A 22772-nucleotide genomic window follows, 5' to 3' on the forward strand; every position below is an offset into this window, starting at 1 on the left:
CTTTTTAGTTAGGAACCGCGTCCAGAATTTCCTGGCTGACTCTCCGGGCTGTTGTGTTATGTGACTTAAATCGTCAGCATCCGGTGGCCGCACATAAGTGCCTTGGAAGTTGTCCATGAATGCGTCTGCCAGGTTCTCCCAACTTCCGATGGAGTTTGCCGGCAAGCTATTCAGCCAATGCCGAGCCGGTCCTTTGAGTTTTAGCGGGAGATACTTGATGGCGTGTAGATCATCCCTGCGGGCCATGTGAATGAGGAGGAAGAAATCCTCTATCCATACCGCAGGGTCTGTAGCACCATCATATGATTCAATGTTTACGGGTTCAAACCCTTCTGGGAATTCATGATCCATTACTTCATCAGTGAAGCATAGGGGGTGTGTGTGGCGCCTCTTTGCCGGGCTATATCACGACGCAGTTCATACGAGTCTTGTCTGCTGTGTTCGGCCCGGCCGGATTTGCTTTTAGTATATCCGGCGTGACGGTTGTCGTCACGCGTTGAGGCGCGCCCCCGTGATCCGTAGATCGATCTTGCATGTCCTGCTTTGTTTTCCAATACGTCTCGCAGGTCCTTCGTATTACCCCGGGCCTTAGTATTTTTGTTTGACTGGCGGCGGGGTGCGGGCTGGACTTCGGCCTGATACGCCGCTTTGTCTCGTTCACAAGGTGGCCGGTCAGCCGCATCATACGCTGGAAGCGTAGGCTTTAATGCTTCCTCCTCGAGTTGGGGTAGCAACCTGCGCTTTGGGTAACTTTTGGTTGGGCGCTCGAGTTCGTATTCCTCGGCCGCTAGGACCTCAATCCATCTATCCGTTAGCAGATCTTGGTCAGCTTGAAGCTGCTGTTGCTTTTTCTTCAGGCTATTTGCTGCGGCTATAAGCCAGTGCTGGAAGCGCTCCTGTTCGACGGGATCCTCAGGCATGATAAATTCTTCGTCGCCGAGGCTCACCTCGTCTTCGGAGAAAGGCATGTAATTGTCATCCTCTGATTCTCCGTCTGCTGCCTATTCCTTAGGGCTAGCTTGCCCATCCTCCCGCCCGAGGTCTGGCTGGAGGGGATTGTCTTCGTCTTCGGCACTATCCGTAGCGTTATTGTTTCTTGTGCCGGTATCACCGCTTTTGCTATGGCGGGGCTTGGAGCGGCGCCGTTGACGCCGGTGCTTAGATTGATTCTCGAGGGGATTATCCTCTGTTGCCTTATTGCCATCGCTCTCTATGGGGGTGTCCACCATGTATATATCATATGATGAGGTGGCAGTCCACCGTCCTGTGGGCGGTGGTTCTTGTTCGTCTCCTGCATCATCGTCCATACCATCGATGTCTTCGGAGCCAAAATCGAGCATGTCGGTTAAGTCGTCGACAGTGGCTATCAAGTGGGTGGTGGGTGGGGAACGAATTTCTTCGTCGTCCGCTTCCCACTCAAGCCGGACATAGTTCGGCCAAGGGTCTCCTGACAAGGAGAGAGACCTTAATGAATTTAGCACGTCGCCCAGGGGCGGGTGCTGAAAGATATCCGCGGAGGAAAACTCCATGATCGGCGCCCAATCAGATTCGATAGGTACGGACGCAAGCGGTTCGGAGCCCGTGGCCGGGGACGAATCCAAGTGTCCGGCAACACAGGTGTCATAGGAGGTGAAATCAGTATTCAGCTCTATCGCCACTGAGTGTGCGGCCTCCGTGGCGGGGTCCATCCACCCGTCATAGGACGGCACAATCTGCTCCGGATTGAGGGCCGAAGTAGCCACAGGTGTGATCTTTTGAACACCGTCCGACGGCAGAGCTAAGTCATGCTCGTCGTGACTGTGCGGCGCACCTGACATGGGCTCGAATCCATCAAAGATCAAGTCTCTGCGGATGTCGCACTACAAGAAACCTATTAATTCATGACGGATTTCGGATGACAATTTCAGAAATTGTCATGGATGGGCTGGTACAGCTCCGCAAGCCCGCTGAAGCCCTGTCAAGCCCGCTAAAGCCTGGCTAACTGCTCCCCATATAAATACCTAACCCTAACACATTCTCCATCGGCCCCTCTCCCTCCTCCGCTGCCCCCTCCCATTCCCCATCGTCTCCCACACATCGGCGCCACCTCGTCGCCTCCCTCCTCCTACAGCTTGCCGCCGACCCTCTCCCTCCTCTCACCTCGCAGCACCGGCGGCTGCTAGATCCGCCACAACCCCCACCCATCCATCCCTCTCACGACCCATCTCTCTCCCCTACGAACCCTCGTGCCGCCACCAACGCCTCCAGATTCCGGCGGCGTCCACCACCGCGCAGCACGCTCACGAGCTCGTCTTCGACCTATTTGTCCTCCAGCACGGCTGGATCCGCCGCTCCCGGCCTCCGGCGCTTGTCCGCAACCCTAGCCCATGGCTAGGGTTTCGGCTGCGGCGTCGCTTCCACCACCGACGGGTCTCCAGCGACTCGTCTTCGTCGTACACCGTGCCCCCTCCCACCCTCTACTCCTCCTGGATGGCGTCCCCTAGCTCGGCGCGCTCGCGTGCGTTGGGCTGGATGGCGATAACCCCGACCCCCTCGCCGCGTCGCCGGCACGGCCGTGCTTCCTGTCGCGACATGGATTGATCTTCATACTTGTTATTTGACCCATCGTAGTTCTGCTCATCGCCATCTGAATTGCGAAGTTGAAGGAAATTTTTTGAGGAGTTGGGTGTGACTGATTTTGTTCAGGTAGTGAAAGTTGAGAAAAAAATATTTGAGGCTGTTTACGTTCAAGAGTAGCAAATTAGGCTCTCTATAGTCAGGAAACTGTCTGATGCCTTCTTGGTTTGATTAAAATTACAATGAGAATCAGGTAGCCGAAGTTTTAGTTGACTGCTGTTGGTATTGATGCTCAAGTGGCAACTATTGAGTTATTTTGAGAACCTATAACATGATCTTGGACCCCTAATGGATGATCGATGCATAATCCCTTTATGCTGCATGTTATGTGTGTTTCTATTTTCTTGTATTATTAATTGATTCTCATAACCACCGAACAATTATCTCCATCTATTATGTTCAACAGTAATCGTTGCGAAAAGTTAATCTTCAAACTGGAAAAGTATCATACTTATCTTAGCATGTCTCATATTCGCAACATCTCCGACCTTTATTATTCATTCTGTACACTGGAAAAGTTAATCTTCAAACTGGAAAAATTAATCTTCATGCCTTGTTGCTTAACACTGTCATTTCTCACTCAGGTTTTAGTACTGCAGCCGATGGATGGGAAAATGTTTGGCGAAGGTCTAACACTTCTGGGTGATAGGTTGTTATATTAACCTGAATTTTTTTTTTGAAGTCTTTGCATAACATTTGCTATTTAGAATATAATATACGTATTTTCCGATGTGTTTTGATTCGACCATCTCCTGGTGTTCATGTATTTTGATTCGGCTTGTACCTTAATGACTATTAAGTAATTACTTAAGCCATGCAATAAATTAAATTTGTAGTTCTCTGCATCACGTATAATGTTTGTTAGTGATGCCATTTTTTTGGCGTATATACTTTTTTATTCTTGTTTGTAGGCTCTGTAAATTTCAGAACTTAGGAAAAAAATTGTATGTGCTGTGCATTTTTGTGTCTTTCCACAGCCAAAATTGAAAAGTAGAACTGTACCGCTTCTTACTGCCTAATAAAAGGAATGTTGTACTGGTTCTATCACTTCCAGAACGTTGCATGATATACTGGGAAAAGGGAGTTATCCAGCTTATGTATTACTGGATGTCGCTTAAAGTTCTAGCATTTTTGTCTTTCTGTATTGTTGAAACAATGTTCCTTGTCTGTCATATTTCTCTACTTATGTGCATTATATATACTAATGCAGTATTACTATGTTTGTTCTGATTTCTTAAGTGCTGCCTCAAAGTTCTCGATGTTTGCTATTTCCAGTATTCATGTTGTATTTGGGGATTATTTCCTGGCTCAGGTTTCCACTGATCAGTGAGGACGGTTGATGATGACAATTGAACGACTGAATCCGTCCACTGACAGAATTAAAGAGACCCGAAGAATTGTGCTGGAGACAAAAGTACTTGGTGTGTCAATTCTTCCAGACAGTCATCAACAATGGCAGTCACTACTGCATGCTCACACTACAGTACGTATTCAGTCATAACTATTTTATAATAGTTTAGATATAGTTCCCTGAAATATTCTGCGAACCATCGTTGGCTGTATAGCTCTTCTGTTCATCATTACTTCCAGCCTGGTTGTTATTTCTTGCAGTTCTGGTAGAGATCAGATTTCCATAGACCATCATATAAGTTCTAGGTTTGATTTATTTCATGCAGTATCTGTTATGAAAAGCCAGTGGTAGTGGTTATAGTTTATTAAATTATGTTAAGTGAAGTGTGGAAGTATCTCCACCTTGAAAATTTCATTTTATTCCTGTTTTCTCTACCATTGCAAATTAATTGAATTTGACCAAGTTTATAGGAAGCCATCAACATCTTCAGCACGGAATTAATTTCATTAGATTTATCATAAAATATATCTTCGTAATATGGAGTCCACTTGTTGTTCTTGATACTTTGTGGTGAGAGCATATTGTAACACAAGCATATTATTTTTTTACAGGTTTCCTTTGGTTGTGAGAGGCGCATAGGAAGGTTGAGCTGCCGAGGTGAACTTGATGATTAAGAGGGTCTGTACAATGTTGATGTAATCTAGCGTAATTGTTATTGAGGGCATGTGAAGTAATGTTGTATGTGTTTTTGGCACATTATAGAAGGCCTTAACTTTCTGAAATTATTGAATAGAAATTTGTGAAATGGCAAAACTATGGATTCGTTGAATGAAAATTAATTGTGCTGTGAAAGCTTTTTTATTATGTGTAATGTCTTGTGCCATAGCTGGTTGGATGAATATTATGGGCTGGATTGAAAAAATTCGGCTAAGCTGCCACTAAAAAAAATAGGGAATCGGCTTGGCTATGCAGGATGCCATGTCAGATCCACGCTGGTGCCACATAGATTCCATGTCAGGCCCATGTTAGTACAATGTCAGGTCAATCCATGACGGATTAGATGGAGGACCGGGCCTAGGCGGGCCTAGGGACCGATCGGTGACAGACATGATCCGTCATGGTGGCACAATTGGCAAATTATGACGCGATATACATGACGGATTCTAAATCCCTCATGGACCTCCCTCGTTGACGGTTTTGCACAGTTTCATGACAGATTGAATCCGTCATGTATTAACAAGATTCTTGTAGTGTCGGCAATATAGTTTAAGTTTCCAAACCTGACCTGACGGCCAGGGGCGTAGCTCTCGATCTGCTCCAGGTGGCCAAGCGAGTTGGCCCGCAGTACGAAGCCGCCGAATACGAAGATCTGTCTGGGAAGGAAAACCTCACCCTGGATCGCATCGTTGCCGATGATCGAAGGAGCCATCAAACCTTATCGTGACGGCATAGTGGAACTCTCAATGAAAGCACCAATGTCGGTGTCAAAACCGGCGGATCTCGGGTAGGGGGTCCCGAACTGTGCGTCTAAGGCGGATGGTAACAGGAGGCGGTGGACACAATGTTTACCCAGGTTCGGGCCCTCTCGATGGAGGTAATACCCTACTTCCTGCTTGATTGATCTTGATGATATGAGTATTACAAGAGTTGATCTACCACGAGATCGTAGAGGCTAAACCCTAGAAGGTAGCCTATGATTATGATTGTTCTTGTCCTACGGACTAAACCCTCCGGTTTATATAGACACCGGAAGGGGCTAGGGTTACACAGAGTCGGTTACAAGGGAGGAGATCTACATATCCGAACTGCCAAGCTTGCCTTCCACCCAAAGGAGAGTCCCACCCGGACACGGGACGAAGTCTTCAATCTTGTATCTTCATAGTCCAATAGTCCGGCCAAAGTACATAGTCCGGCTGTCCGAGGACCCCCTAATCCAGGACTCCCTCACCCCCCCCCCCCCCGAGGCCACTGCCGGGCATAGCCAGTGAAGGGGGTGGTGGGGATATGTTGCCTCGTGGCCCTTTGCATAGTGGCAGGAGGATGGCCACCGGTCTTGGGTGCCAAACGATCTAGCCACCGGATCGGATCTGGCACACGGCGATTGCGGGCCAGGTGGGGCGAGACAGAGGCCTCTTCCTGCGCGTGGCCGCGCTATCTTTCTCTAAGATGGTGGATCGTGATCTGGCAGTGATCCGCGGGCTGAGTGGAGCGGCAGGTTCTTGAGGCGAGCGCGGGATTACATTAATAATGGATGCATGACTGCTCCGCGGCAGGGTCGCCCTTGTGGCTACGGAGGTGATCGCCGATCTCGCGCAACCCATTTGGGCTTGGGCGGATCGACGAGTCTAGGACGTGCTATAGGCTGGCGCGCTGTTCCCTGATGGCGCCGGCTGCTAGGCACTGTGGTGGTGCTGTCACCCGGCCTGGCTGTGGCAGGCTAGATCGGGGCGGCATTGGGGCATGTAGCCGTGATGATTAAGGTGGTGGTCCCCGTGCTCTTTCCGCATCACGTCAACGTCCTGCATGATCGGTCTGCCTCGATCTGGCTATCGACGTGTTCCAGAATGCCCTAAGAAGATCTTGCTCGGGATATCTGGATCGGTTAGAGTCCGGTCTTGCACATCCATATCAGCCGATGAGGTCTTGACGGTGTGGCCCGAAGCTCTGTTGGTTGATGAAACCTTCAGAAATGTTGGCTTCTTGATTTCCTTGGTGGAGACAACGGTGTAGAAGGTCATGGTGGCAGAGGTCGGAGGATCAGTTATACAGACGAAGCCTTGGTAGCGACGGAGTCTGCCAGGTGTCAGATAACTCTCAGGAGCAACAGTGATAAGTAGTGGGGCGGCAACACTAGAGGATTTCATTTTTGGTGGTACTATTCGGGTACCAAGTTAGGGCTTTCTAGGTGAAAACTTAAGGTCTGGCCTTCATTGGTCATTGGGTGTGCTTGACGATTGTCTTACTGAAGGAATTGTTTTGAGAGCGCAGACTTTCTGCAGGGTGAAAATCTAAGATGTTGGATCGGGCAACGACAGTGCTTGTGCACTGTTCCCTTATTGGAGGCGTTGCTTTTGGAGACCTTTATGTTTTTCGTGTGTTGTATTACGTGGTGGTACGTGTGCTGCTGCTAAGAAGGCGATCGCTGTGGTGGGACCTTTCTTTTTATTTTCTTCTTTGGCTGTGTGAATCCTAGATGTCTTCGTAACATCTTGTTGGTGCAGAGGCTGGGTGTAATTGGTATCTTCGGAATATATTCCCCTTTTCAAAAAAAACATACACACAAATATTTGAGTTTTTTATATGCCAGCAGGATCAACTAAAGTTAAAAACCATTTTGCTGAATAAATATGTGTTCGTAAGGAAAAATTTATAGTACCTAAAGAGTTAACTTTTAAGCATTGAACATCTTTGCAAGAATTTGTTACATTCGTTTTTTTTCCTCTTTGAGATGTGCACCTTTGATTTAAGCATTGTGCAAATTAAAAATGCCAGTTTTAGTCGACACTAGTTGTTTGTTTGTTTTCTTGTGCATGTGGGCATCATCACATCAAGACGGCACAAGTGACAAGTCCTTGAACATTTTATTAGTACTACGCTCCCCTCTAACTACTTTGCTAGCTACTGTCTTTTTTTGTTTCTTTGTTTAACAGAACTGTGGCAGGTTCCATTAACGGGTGTGTAAAGCCATCTTCTACTTCTCCAACCCATTGTTTTTTCTTTTCTTTCAAAGATTGGGGTTAAAATGACTTGACCAACTGATACAAAGGTCCTTCAAAACGCCAACTAAGAATGGGCTTAGGAACCTTCTATTTAAACCACCCGAGACCTCAGCCAAAGCCACACATCACGCAAGCTTAGAACAATGCTGGCTTCTCAGCTTCTAGAGCTCCTACCCCAACAATGGCAGCTTCTGCTAGTAATCCTCCCACTCGTTTCCCTGCTCTTCCTCCTACACAGGAGCCGGAACAGGTCCGGTAGCATTAGGCTGCCACCAGGGCCCTGGCAGCTGCCCGTCCTGGGCAACCTGCACCAGATCGGCCCACTGGCCCACCGGAGCCTGTTGGCGCTCTCAAAGCGGCACGGGCCGGTGATGATGCTGTGGTTGGGCATGGTCCAGACGGTGGTGCTGTCCTCGCCGGAGGCCGCACGCGAGGCTCTCAAGACCCACAACGTCGACTGCTCCGGCCGGTCCCCCTCGGCAGGGCCACGGTTGCTGTCATATGGCTACAAGGACGTCATCTTCTCCCCATATGGCGAGTACGTCCAGGAGATGCGCAAGCTTTTCTCCTTGAGCTCACTAGTAGAAAACAGGGTTTTGGTCACAGGGCAATATTCACATTAGTCCCGGTTCAGTCACGAGCCGGGACTAATGTAAGCATTGGTCCCGGTTCGTGTGACTAAGGCATTGGTCCCGGTTTAAATGGGACCTTTAGTCCCGGTTGGTGCCACGAACCGGGACTAAAGGGTGCGCTGCCCATTAGTACCGGTTCGTGGCACCAACCGGTACTAAACGTTAGACCTTTAGTCCCGGTTCGAATTAGTACCGGTTCATGGCACGAACCGGTACTAAAGGTCCCATTTTCAAACTCTACCCCCCTCCCCCCCCTCGCCTTTTCAGTTTTGTAAAAAGCAAAAGAAAATGATAAAAACTTCAAAAATTAAAATCCTTCGAGATGTAGTTATGTTACTACATCTACAAGTTAGGAAAATTTAAAAACTTAAATTTGGACATGTTTTGCAAAAAGTGTAGGGAAAATGTAAAACGGCTATAACTTTTGCATACGATGTCAGAAAAAAACTTATAATATATCAAGGAAAAAAATGTTCAGCACGAAAATCCGCATCCGATTTTGACAGCCTACGGCCTGTCTGCAAATTTTTAGAATCCTCAAATTCTAAAAGAAAAAAAAGTTATGCTCAAATTTTGGTTTTTTTGGAATTTTTGTTAAATATGGTCAAACTACTTATTCAAGAAGTATTAGTGTTACTAAATAATTATTCAAGAATTTCGGTTTATTACAATAAAAACTGTCTTGGATGTACACCAACAGCAGCTAATAAGAAACTTTGTCGGCTGAGAATAACCTTGTACATTGGTATATTGATAATGCATACTAGAAGTTTGGATTGAAACTAATTGATGGACCAATTGTAATTGATGTTAGATCAGTTTGTGCCTTCAAAATTGTGATGATGTGTCTGCTACTAGATTATTTATACCAAGTTAGCATATTCATAGTACATGATATTAACTCAGTACACATAACTCAGATGGTGAGCCATCCGATTGTTCGTATGTGGTATCAAAAGGGTCCATTAAATCTGCAAGTGTTTGTGGTTTATTTAGATGGACCATATGCTTTTATTTATTTACAATACATACTTTTGTGCAACATTAGGTCTACAAATATGCTACTCCCAGACTTGTGCATGTGTACTCAATTAGTTATTAGATAAATACTAAATGTGAAAAAACTTAGCAATACAAGTTCTTAGTCCGCTAAGAAACAGATGCTCATTGATAGTAGATATTTGTTTACATATGTACTTGAAGAGACACAGAAGAAATATGATTCTACTTGTATGAAAGTATGTCCAAGAAAATCTAAAGTGGAAATTTATTTCATTGATTGCTTCTGCTTGTTCATATTCTAGAGTTAAAAATGAAAGTAAAAAATATGAAATGACATGATACTCTAGATAATAGAGAGAAATTAAATAGGAGAGATACAGATTTGCTTCTAACCTGAGGCATGCATTCGTGATGATCTAGGAGTTTTGATTTGTGCAGGTGTCTCTATAGTGATTTAGTGTCACTGATACTTTATGGTATATGGCTATATCAAGGTTTTCTTGCAGGAAAATTATTAAGATCTATCATGTGTGATTAATTTAAATGAAGACCATGATTATATATTTTCATGTACTGCCGAATTTTAGAGGTTGTTTCCATCCCCAAATATAGATATATACTAGTTAACGATATAATTAATTACCTATCTTCTCTGGTACATGTTGGTGTAATTTTGAAGATAACTTATTTTTCTCTCTGGAAAGTTATGGAGATTTATGAGTGTGATTATTTTAGGCATAATTATCAGCACTAGATAATTTTTCTCTACTGCCAACGTAGAATTTTCAAGGATATGTCTATTTTTAGGACAACTATAAACATATGTTAGTAAAATTATAGTCTTCCAACATTTCGATCGTAAAGTTTAATCAAACCACTCATGGTTTATAACTTTTGTTATAATCTTTTGTTAATACAAAATAAAAGAAAATTTTGAAGATGTGACGTGTTATATTTTTTCTAGGGGACACATGTTAGTTACATTTGTATCATGTCCCTAAGTAAAATTACCTAATAGTTGTGCGATGGATTACATTTGTTCCTTGAGCCCATTTGACAGAGTTCGTGTGTGAGACATGCATCCTTGGTAGATAGTTTTAAACTATGACAACTAAATGCGGAAAATAAACTAATCTCATGTTCAACCAAGCTGCAGATTTTCACATCTGATGGTTAAGTACGGTTGCTTTCTTCAGAATTAATACTAGCCAGTACTGTACATAGAGTTAGAGCTTTTGCCATGTAGAGAACTAAACATAAATTATTAGTCAATGGGTAAGAAATTATTGAGAATTAATAGGGAATAACTGTGGTACTCCTATTAATTTCTACATGTCAATGATTAGGCAGAAAAGCTGGTGAAGAACCTCACCAGTATCGGGACAAAACCGGTGCTGGTTCCTGACTACATCTCTGCCACGTTGGATGGGATCTTTGGCTCTTTTGTTTTTGGGGGAAACCGTGCTGCGGAGAAATTCAAGGGGCAATTGGTCCCTGTGATGAACGAGGCCGTGGACATGCTGAGCAGCTTCTCTGCCGAGGACTTCTTCGCCAACGCCGCTGGATGCCTCTTTAACCATGTTACGGGCATCAAGGCCCGCCGACAAAGGATCTTTAAGAAGCTCGATGGATTCTTTGAACAGGTCATCGAGCATTACGTGAATGAAGTCCCCACCAGAAAAAAAACTTGATGACAATTGCGGATCGGCACTAGTGGAAGAACTTATCGACTTATGGAAGAAGCGCAATAAGATCACTAATTAAGGATCATGTCAAGGCTATCCTCATGGTAATAATAATTATATCATTCGTTGTAGAAGATTCATCATACGAATCCTTTTTGGAAAGAAAAGAATTATTATTTGGTTCATCTTCTTGTGCAACTAGTACTCAAATATATTTTTCTCTCGTGAATACATATGTTTCAGGACACTTTTGTCGCTGGCAATGATACTAGTGCAAGAACAATAAACTGGGCAATGGCGGAGCTAATTAGGCACCCAAGGGTGCTCAAGAAGGTACAAGAAGAAATCAGAACTGAGGTAGGGAAGAAAGAGAGGGTGCAATACGAAGACATGTCCAAGCTAAACTACTTGAGAATGGTTGTCAAGGAGACCCTACGGCTGCGTATCCCGGCGGCTTTGCTGGTTCCAAGGGAGACCTTATGGAAGATTCAGATTGCAGGATACGAAATCCCAGCCAAGACAAGGGTTATCGTAAATGCATGGGCTATTGCTAGGGATCCCAATGTTTGGAAGGACCCGGAGGAGTTTTACCCTGAACGTTTTGAGGACACAGATATAGACTTCAATGGGGCACATTTCGAGCTTTTGCCCGCATCTGCCCAGGAATGGACGTGGGTGTGGCCAATGTAGAATTCATCCTGGCCAACATGCTTTACTGCTTCAACTGGGAGCTTCCACCTGGAATGAATATTGAGGATTTAAGCATGGAGGAGGAAGGCGCTCTGACCATTCGAAAGAAGACGCCACTGATATTGGTGCCGACAAGGTACACTGCATATCAGTGATAAAACCAAATGGTTGGAAATATCACTGGTCACTTCTTCATGTTTTGTTGTATGTGTCATTTGTTTTGTGTTCATTTGTTTACAATTAGTAAGTTTGCCCGTCCATGCTTTGCGGTTGTTACACTGCTCAATGTATTCCGCAACCTGCTATCAGGAAATGGTACTAAAAGCAAAAAATATACGGTGTTAGCCAAAGAAAAAAAATAAGCAAGAGTTGGTTGGAAAATTAAAGCATTATTAGGTTAATCCACCTAAATGCCAAACACAACTTAGGATGTGTCGCTTTTCATCCGTGTGATGATTGTATGTTCCTTGTGTTAATTAATGTAGTATATCCGTATAAGTCTAACCTACGCGTATTTGTATCTAACATTTTAAGTGACAAGTTGGGTATGTGGTCTGACCTTGGGATTCAAGAACTTGGTACTTTGCTTCTTAAGTCTGCCAATTACTTGTATGTTCAAGCTTTCTGAAAATGAACACTTGCCTCTGTTTCTTTTACCCGTGCCTATCCAGTTTTCTTGTCACTTGGTGGCTGTGGGTGGGCGTTGGGGCGCTACATTTGAAAAGTATGTGCGCCAAGCAACAGGCTAATGGCTGCCGCCGCCGGCCCATCTGGACGCAGCAACCCAAATCCCAAACATGTCGGGCCGCCCCATAGCCCATCGCACCCGACCATCTCACCGTCCCGGCGAGCAAAGCTGCCACCGGAACAGTCGAAGGCTGCCACCTCGGAGTCTGCGCACACTCCCTGAGAAAGCGTGCTGTTCAGGGACATCGCACTCGCCACGAGAGGAGCACGCCTAGCCGCTGCCGTCCGCCGAGGCGAGCTTTGCCCGTCGGCTTCCTCCGACAGCGGTGGGGCAGGAGAGGTTGAGGAAGGTACGGGAGGCGGCGGCTAGGCTACTGGGCCTTTGGGGAAGAAGCTCCCTACATTTGTGTTTTTCTCAGAATGGCTAATGAGCGTTCACAACCAAGCCATACAGACCCTATTCTCTGTCCCATCAATAATGACAGATGCACACCCTTGCTCCGAGATAAGTTTTCAGCGACGTCTCAGCGTTGTATTGTATCAACTGCAAGTTGTTCTGTCTTTGCTTTCCATGAACAAGTACCGTAGTCGCTTCAGTTTTCCATTCTTGTGCGTGCTCCTCGGTTATCTTCTTCTTGTTTGCCGGCTACCATATTATTCTTGATTTCCCACAGATACTATTACTAGTAGCTCGGTGATATTTTTAACAATCATCTCCTATCAAATTCTAGTATTGATTACCATTTTGCCGTCGGATCAATGTATTCACCTTGCCGGGCCTTTCTGCCATCGAAGCCAGGCAGCCCCATCCTCCTACGCACACCCATCAACATGCGTCCACCGCTGAGCCTCGGATGCGCCACGTCGCCGAGACCTGCCGCCGCCGATGTGGTAGATGGAACATCTCTCCTACTTAAGTCCTCGCCAGCAAGCACCTGCTCCATAACGATGCCCCCAAGAGGGATAATGGCCCCGAAGGCACCGCCATCAATCCATCATCCGACCTCGGTGACCCGGATCTATGGTTTCCCACGGAGCAGGCGAAACAAAGTGGCGACGAATGCAACTGATGATGCCTTCGATAAGGAGACGACGCCCAAGACACTGCCATCGTCGGTCATGACCAAAGTCGAAGAGGTTTTCACCGGCAATTGCGCCACTCCGAATCAATAATTGACCGGATCCATGCTGAGCCACACCGTGATACCACGCGTAGCCGCCGGAACACCGACAGGGAACCAACATTCCTCGCCAACCCCTGTACACGCCGTCGGTCAGCAATGGGCCACAGCGATGGCGGATCTCGGTGTCTGGACCAGATCCACTGCACACGGCTACCTACCATCTCCAGGGAAGCAAGCGAGCTCCCGTGGAAGATAGAGGCGAGTGTTGCCGCTGCACGGCTAGGAACGCCACCCTGGCCGATGCGCGCGCCCTCCCCTGGCCCCGCCCCAGTAGATCCAGTGGTCGCCGCCGCGTCCAATGCCCAGGCCCCTATGATGTGGTGCCTACCGCCAGTGTGGCCTATGCCAGCCACAGCGACGAAGGGGGAGTAAGTGATGGATTGCGGCTCTTGGTGGCGCTAGGGTTAGCCCCTGGCGCACCCCGGAGAGGCGGCAAGAGGGGATAGGCTTCTTGTTCTAAGAGGTCAGAGAGCTCCTGCATCTGAAACTCTGAAACCCATAATATCTCGAAAATAACTCATGGTTCTAGCACGCAGATAGCTAACTTCTACGCACCCCTATTAATGGCTAGTTTTTGGTGATATTCCAGTCCATCAGATGTCCCTTTACGAACTTCTTCCAGGTCAAGTTTGGTCTACCCCGACCCCTTTTGACATTATCAACACCCTGTAGCCATCCCCTAAGCATTGGACCTTCTTGAGGCTTGCGTTGTATATGCCCAAACCACCTCAGACGTTGTTGGACAAGTTTTTCTTGAATTGATGGTACCCCAACTCTATCATATATATCATCATTCCAGATCCGATATGTCTTGTGTGGCTACACATCCATCTCAACAAAGATCATCTACGTTACACCTAACTGTTGAACATGTCGCTTTGCAGTCGGTCAACACACACTAGTAGAAAAGGGGGCTTTTGTCCCGGTTGGTAAGAGCCTTTAGTCCCGGTTTTTGAACAGGGACTAAAGGGTCGTTACTAATGCCTCCCCCCTTTAGTCCCGGTTCTTACACGAACCGGGACTAAAGGCCGCCCACGTGGACGCAGCCTGGAGCTCCACCTTTAGTCCCGGTTGGTAACACCCCTCATCACTGCTCAATTTTATGATATTTTTTTTGGAAATTTTTTTTGCGAATTTTTTTTATTTTCAAATTTCTGAATTATTTTAACCTCTAATCTCTAATCACCACCCCTCATCACTCATCTAACTTCCCGAACGGTCACCCATCCTCTCACTACTCCAGCCTGAGCACGCTTAACTTTCGGGTTCTATTCTCCCTCGTTTCCAAGCCTGCACTTGTTGTTTTCCTAACAATAGTAAGATGTCAATTCTATTAACCCTCAGGAATTTAGTTTGAGCATGAAGTGACACATTTCGCTGTTTGAGTTTGAAACTATTGTTTTAAAAAACAATAATTATTTAGTAACACTAATATTTCTGGAATAATTAGTTTGACCACTGTTTGACCACTGTTTGACCAGAGTTTGACCAGATTTGACCAAAATTCAAAATAACGGAAATAATTATTTAGTAACACTAATATTCTAGAATAATTAGTTTGACCATTGTTTGACCACAGTTTGACCACAATTTGAAATTTTTTGAATTATTTTGCCTCTCCAGATCTTAAAAGCCCCGTATCTTTTTTTCTGTTAGGTTTTTGAGGATTTTGAAAATGTTTAACGGGGTTCTCCCGGTTAAATTCGGATGTAACTTTTCGAGTAGATGATTTTTCATATAAAAAACATTTTCATCCGAGTTCGTATCACATGGGAAACTAGACCACAAGAACGGTCGAAATTCACATGGGAAACTTATTTTCGAGTAAATTCACATGGCAAATAAAGTCGAAATTCATATTTGTTAATTTTCCCAACAACTAGACCACATATCACATGGGAAACTTATTTTATTTTATTTTTTTGACATTTCCATCATTTTCTTATGTTTTTTTTAAAACTGAAAAGGCGGTCCACATGGGGGTAGAGGTTGAAAATGGGCCCTTTAGTACCGGTTCGTGCCATGAACCGGTACTAATGCCTCAAAGCCCATTAGTACCAGTTGGTGGCACCAACCGGGACTAAAGGTTAGACCTTTAGTCCCGGTTGGTGCCACCAACCGGTAGTAATGGGCATCGCACCCTTTAGTCCCGGTTCGTGGCACCAACCGGGACTAAAGGGCCCAGGTGAACCGGGACTAATGTCTTAGCCGCACGAACCGGGACCAATGCTCACATTAGTCCCGGTTCGTGACTGAACCGGGACTAATGTGAAAATTGCCCTGTGACGAAAGCCCTGTTTTGTACTAGTGACACTGTGTCATACAACATTGCGAGTCAAATTGCCATCCTATAGAACCTGCTATAGAAAGTTGATATACAACAACAAAACAACAACAACAACAACAACAAAACTGCGAGGACCACCTGTTTTTTTAAAGAACCAATGAACAAAAGCAATTCAAATAAAACAGAAGAAACGTCTGCGCATGGACTAACATGGAGAAGTCCCGTTGCAGCGGTAGGGAGTGGTGGGAGGGCCAAGAGGGGTTAGTGCCTATGCACGGGGAGCTGAGTAGACGCGGCTTGCTTCTTAACAGGAAGGACATAATTGCATAATGATTACATTTTCGACAAGTAAGATAAGCTTAGAGACCTGTGGGTTTTCCAGCCACACAGCTGGAGAATAGTACTCCCTCCATTCTTAAATACTTCATCCGTTCCAAAATTAATGTCTTGACTTTGTACTAACTTTACTGCAAAGTTATACTGAAGTTAACACGCCAAAGTTGTACTAAAGCTAACACACTTATTTTAGGAGGGAGTGGTATAAGCTTTTTTAGCAATTTAAATATGGACTACATACCGAGCAATAAGTGAATCTACACTCTAAAATGTGTATATATACGTCCATATGTAGTCCGTATTGGTATCTCTAAAACGTTTAGGCTTATATTTAGGAACGGAGGGAGTAGTACCTATCAACTCTGTTAACTTTAACAACAGCCATTATTTTGTTTCCGCGCCTGTCACACCAGGGACCCATTCTCATGTGGTGATTCAAAAATAGTTTGAGTGACAACAAATCTGCCTACATGAAATTGATTTTGTCCGCCTATATATTTGTGAAAGCTTTTCTTGGTTTCAGGACGAGTGCTAGGATTCTTGTTCCCACAGGTCAGGTGGTTGTTGATGTTACTCCGAGTAACGACACCATCTATACCTCAAATTTAAATCATTAACATTCTGGAGGAAATTTAGTTTATCTAGATCGATCGACAAAAACTGAATCCACGGTGGCACATCACAAGCCGTCCTGTCATCCCAGAGAGAATAGTGAACCAACTTCATGTGTCACTAATGTCTGGGACCCTGTCGTCAATGCCTACCAGCAGTGAATCCTTTCTGAACCTCCCTTCTTCCCCAAACCACCATGACGGAAACCATGAGGCTCCTCGTGCTTGCCTAGGGCCGTAGGCATGCCGTGCTGACGCCCATCACGTGGCCTCCCAGCCGCACCTCATGTGGACCAATGGTGGTCGCCAATGTCAAGTTCAAGGAGGGAGGGAGGGGAGGTGCCTATCTAGGTTGATTGCGGGAATCGGTTCCTGGTAATTAATGTTTGTTCACTTTTTCTTCGGTACAACCCCTAAACGCATCCACCGCTGAGATCTCTTTATACCCCTTAATAATAAATGGTACGATAATCTTTCCACCCGTGCCGATAAGTGGCGCCCTTAGCTGTTTTTCACTTTCTTTAAAAAAAATAGTGCAGGTAATGTGAATTAAGCTCATGACATCTTGATCTAAGGAGGACCACACTAACCAACTAGGACATCCAATGCTTTTGCGTACTTATTTCTTTTTTTTTTCGTTTTCTTCTACTTGAGATCGCGGCTGGGCCGGCCCACTTAATGTGAATTAAGCTCATGACATCTTGATCTAAGGAGGACCACACTAACCAACTAGGACATCCAATGCTTTTGCATACTTATTTCTTTTTTTTTCGTTTTCTTCTACTTGAGATCGCGGCTGGGCCGGCGCACTGTTGAATCGGCCCTTTTATCACTATTTCTTTTTTATTTTCTCTATTCGTTTTTTAGTTTATTTTTCTTTTCAAAAAATGTTCATATTTTTTAGTTTTATTAATGAAGTACAAATCCATGGATTTAAAAGAATTTATATATGTTAGAAAACAGTTTGTTTCTTCCAAAATTGCTCAAATATCATAACACAAACATATTTTACAAAGAGCGAACAAAATTTTGAACATAGACATTTAAAAAAAGGGAAAATATGAACAAAAGTATGAAACCAAATTATTTTGAATTTCCGCAAACATTTTTTGTATTTGTGCATGAAAAATTGGAATATGGGATTATTTTCTAAATTCCAAATAAATTTTGAAAGCACGAACATCATTTGAAAATACAGAACTCCCGAAATCACAAAAACTTCGCATGGTGCCTTGGAATGGTGATACAAGGTCCTAGAAATTTTTTTGGTCTATTACAATGGTGTCGAAAAAAGGTACTCTGAGACAGGAGCTTCCGCCCAACCCGAACACCCTATCCGAACTTTTTTCCCATTTAATTCAAGAACAATTTTTAAAATTCGAAATCTTTGCTTTCAAATTCAATACATTTTTTCCATTTAAATTTCTGAAAATTATTTAAATTCATAAACTTTGTTTTCAAATTCATAAACGTTCTTTTTCAAAATTGATGACATTTCTTCAAATTTGAAAGTTTGGGCTGGCCCAGTACGCAGCCACCGGAAACGATCCTGGCTCCCGGTTGGGCAACGCCTGAGTGTATTTGTTTCTACTCTATTTTTACGATTTTTTCGATGATTTCATTTGTTTTGCTCTATGAACTTTATTATTCATCTTAAAACCTGTTTTATCATTTGAAATATTTTTGCAATACCAAAAAATGTTACTTTCAAAAAATATTCTAGGAATTAGAAAAATGTTCCCATTTTTGAAACTTTTGTTCATAAATTTGAAAATATGTTTTTGTTTTAATTTTTTTATAAATATAAAAAGTATTTGTTTTGAAATTTGTGTAGAACATCAATATTTAGGAATTTATTTGCAATTCTGGAAAATAGTGGTCATGTTTATAAAATTTTCATACGCAATTTGAAATTCCAAAATTGTTAACTAATTTCAAGAAATAATTCGGATGTAAGAAAATGTTCATCTTGATTGATAATGATAGAAATGATATGAATGAAATGAGACCAAGTTTTGCCAGCTTGTGGGCATGCTCATGGCAGGCCTCCATGCAAAATTTGTAGGAATTCGGACACCGAGTGCATGCCGCGTCACATTCGGCAAGTGTTTTGGGTTTTTTCATCAAGAAAACCTTAGAATATGCATATAATATCAGAACTCAATGAAATTTATCATGGATGTTTGGCATGGTCATGCTAGTATATGTTAAAAATTTGTGTCCATTATATTGATGTGAGCATTTTTTGAAAAATAAAAAGGGGAAAACAAAAAACAACAAGAATGAAAAGGAAACAAAAAATGAACGATAAACCAATCGCTGATTGATATATTTTCATTTTAATTTTTATATTTAATAGATGTTCACAAAGTTTAAAGGTGTTCAAGTTTTTTATGTGAGCATGTTTCTATTTAACCGAAAAATAAACAAATATTTTTGTTTAACGAACAATAAATAAACAATTTTTCTATGTAATAGATGTTCAAAAATTTCATTATATTGATGTGAGCATTTTTTATTCAAAAGATCAATTGACATATCTGTACAAATTTTTTTAATGTGAATATTTGTACTTTATAAACAAAATTTTAAAAAGAGAACATTTTTTAAGTTTTGAACATAATTTTATAAGTGTGAGAATTTTTTGAAAAAGAAGAAAGAAACAAAAAAGAAAAACGAAATAGAAATAGTGATAAAAGGACCGGTTCAACAATGGCCCGGTCCAACCGCGAACTGAAGTAGAAGAAAAAAAAAGTAAATTGGCACATGTTCTTCTTGTACCAAGAGGTCTTGAGTTTGATTCACGTTGCTAGCGCAAATATTTTGAAGTTTGATAAAAAACGTGGCAAAGTGTACAATGCCTCGTATGTATCACATATGCAGATGGCTATACGGTTTCATGAAATGCACATACTGCCCTTATACAGTTTGTGGAGGGGGTGTACCAAAGCAGGCCTCTTGTTTCGAATTTTTATCAATATATCACTGCTTTTGTGTGTGTGTGTGTGGGAAGAGGGGGGGGGGGGGGGGGACTGGGAAGGATGCTGGAGCCTACCAGACTTCTTAATCCAGTCTTATCTTATAGTTGCAACTGTAATCTCATATGATCTAAGTTTTTGTGGCATCCACCTCCACGCAGCAGCACAACACATAATTAGTAAGCCACCTTACTCAAGACTTCACTAGCTAGTGATAGTAAGGAGTGGTGGATTTGTACGTTATCTACAGGTGGTGGATTGTTGGATTGATAAAATGTACCCCGTCCGATCCAAAATAAGGGCCGTGGAGAGAGTACAAATTTATGGCACATTAACTGAAATCATGAGTACATTTACTTCAGTGGTATACCTGAAAACATCTGTTTGTTCTAAATAAATAAAAATATAAAATTCAATAGGAATTACATTACACGAGTCTGAAACAAAATTAGACTGGCACTCCTCGTCGCTTCCTCCCTGGCACGGCACTAGCTTCATGTGTATCCTGAGCATGACTTGTAACAAAATGAACAAATGATTTATGAGGGGGTATCCTTGATTCCCATGAAATTAGAATGAAGTCTCCTTTTGGTCTAACACTAGGATCTGTTAGAAGTTCCCCAAATGTCACACTTGGTTGTTTCTCGATTGAAGCATTAATTGTATAAGGTGTCATGCTAAGTGGATGTGAAGCAAGGTCTGTCATGTGACTAATGTCCACTGGATGACCTTGTTCTATAAGAATTCTCGGGTGCACACCATGTATGGAGAGGTTTCTTTTAGCCATTTTTATCCCCTTGTCCAATATGCAACGCCAAAACTGAGCATCGAGGTTCCTTCTCAATACATCTGCGACCTTATTTATTGTGACAAGTGAAGCTTGCGCATTGTGCAATACCTTGGCAAATTGATCTGCTATTTGTACTAGTCGCGGGTGTTCCGCCGGGTCTACGCTTCCAAATGCAAGTGTCTTGAAAAGATACCTCAACTCATCGTAAGATAGAATACTTAGGAAAATCGGTTTCACCGATCTAAACCGGGCTAATCGTTTAAGTTTACTTACAATGATGATCTTGATTCCTCTGCCCATTGTTATGAGAAGTGAGTGTAACTTTTTCCAATCATCGTCACCCACATCAGAAGCAAACTCAATAACTACCAAGATCATCCCTTCCATGGTCCTGTCATGGTCAAGTATCTTCAAAAGGCTGTCTCCATTCAAGTGCAAAATAGAGGAGAAGCGCGAGCGAACCCTTTCGTCGCTGCACACATGAGCAACCAATGTCTTCTTTCCAATTGCAGCACCTCCTATGATTGGAAGAACGGCCGGTGCATGATCACCAGGAGGGTTGTTGTGCTGCAACAAGAAGCTCAAGAGTTTTTGCTTCTCAGCGTGCCGGCCGAACATGAAATTTTCAGTGTAAAGATACACATCGTATGGTCTACGAGACATGCGTTCACATCCATCCAGAAGCATAACAAATTCTGTCATGTTAGCAACTACGACTTCTAAGCTTTCCAAGGAACCATGAGACTCAAGGCGCATGGTCTTGTCATTCTTCTCAGTTGTTCGAGAACGCTTGAGGGGAATGTCTAAATACAAGTTGCTGCAAGATGAGTCGTAAATGCTAACCTCATGGAAGCCTGCACTGTCTTGGATGGTTCGGTACCGCAAGGTGTCCAGCACACTGTATCCTCCATACATGGCCTCCGAGAGCATCTTGAGCTGCAACTGCATCACAGAGTTGGTTATGTACCGCGCATCTGCCTCCTCAACGACTGTGCTGAGTCTCATCAGGAGGCGCTGCAACCTCTCCACCACCTTCTCTGATTGTGCATGGCTGTTGGAGTGGTACTTGTTCATCAGGAAGGAGATGAACCGGCTCACAAGTTCGCCAACAACTGCAGATTTGACAATCTCCATGGCTTATGGTCGATCTCTCTGGAGAAATCAACTAGACTGCTCTCTTCCAAGTCTTGCAAACACTCTTGGCAAACATAAAGAAGTCTCCAGGGATGACTAAATATTTGACTGGAGTAGTGGGTTGGTGACACTGATACTTTCTGAACGGCCCAAACCAAACACGTGACAAAGACAAGCCAACTTGTCCAAGGCACATGAAAAAATCGACCACTATTTTTATACTCACAATAGGTCCAAGTTAATCGTGGTTCGATAGCAAAATGTATATTTAATTATTTGTGCATTTGTCTTTCTTGGGGCTTCCTTTTACATTTTACACACGAGGAATATCATCCACCCACTCTAGCAAAGTTTGACCGTGGAAATTGTTTGGGCTTTTCTAGCTGAATTTCAGTGGAGAATCATGACACAACTCGTTGGCAAGGACACAATATGCCCCCTTTCTACCTTTGTCAGTGATGATGAGAATCCCAACTCCATACGTCAGTGATGATGAATATCTTTTGCAGGCTTACCTGTATACTACCTGGGGTGTCTCTGTTCATGCTCCACCATAAAGGAAGTTGAGTTGAAATTTACCAGCCATCCCCCCCTTTCTCTCTCGCGACCGCGTCGCCCCCCCCCCCCCCCCCCCCCGGGCGACCGGCCGCGCGTCGGGCCTCCTCCCTCCAGGCTCCCCCTCCCTTCTTCCTCCTCGCCGCCGTCGCCGGCGCCGACGGCCGGCTTGGCCCTGGGGCTGCTGGTGGCGGCGGCCTCCTGGCCCTTCCCCTCCCGGTTGCTCTCCGGCGCGGGCGGAGCGGCTCCGGGGGGTGCATCTAGGCGGCGGCGGTCTGGCATGGCGGCGGGGCTCCATGCGGCGCGGCGGCGGGATCTGGCGTCGTCCGCTCGGCCCAGATCTGGGCCCTTCGGGTCCCATCTAGGCCTGGGCGGGCCGGCGGCGGGGATGGCTCCGGTGTGGCTTCTGGGAGGCGGGGGAGATGCGACGCGTGGCTGGGTGACGGCGGCGGTGACGCCGGCCTGCTGCATCGCGACCGGCGGGGCTTAACGGGCCCGCTTTGGGCCTGGCTGGG

The 22772-nt window shown here is 44.4% G+C and overlaps 1 protein-coding gene and 1 pseudogene across 1 annotated transcript; one reads left to right on the forward strand and one right to left on the reverse strand.

Annotated features, from left to right (window-relative positions):
* Positions 1–7829: 7829 nt before the first annotated feature.
* LOC123055461 (4-hydroxyphenylacetaldehyde oxime monooxygenase-like) lies at positions 7830–11850 on the forward strand (annotated as a pseudogene).
* Positions 11851–20226: 8376 nt separating this feature from the next.
* On the reverse strand, positions 20227–21702 carry LOC123048212 (uncharacterized). The gene has a single exon (XM_044471361.1). It carries the CDS (start codon positions 21700–21702, stop codon positions 20227–20229), a length of 1476 nt encoding a protein of 491 aa, XP_044327296.1.
* Positions 21703–22772: the final 1070 nt, after the last annotated feature.

Source organism: Triticum aestivum, chromosome 2D (genome assembly GCF_018294505.1).
Source record: "Triticum aestivum cultivar Chinese Spring chromosome 2D, IWGSC CS RefSeq v2.1, whole genome shotgun sequence".
Taxonomy (NCBI): Eukaryota; Viridiplantae; Streptophyta; class Magnoliopsida; order Poales; family Poaceae; genus Triticum; species Triticum aestivum.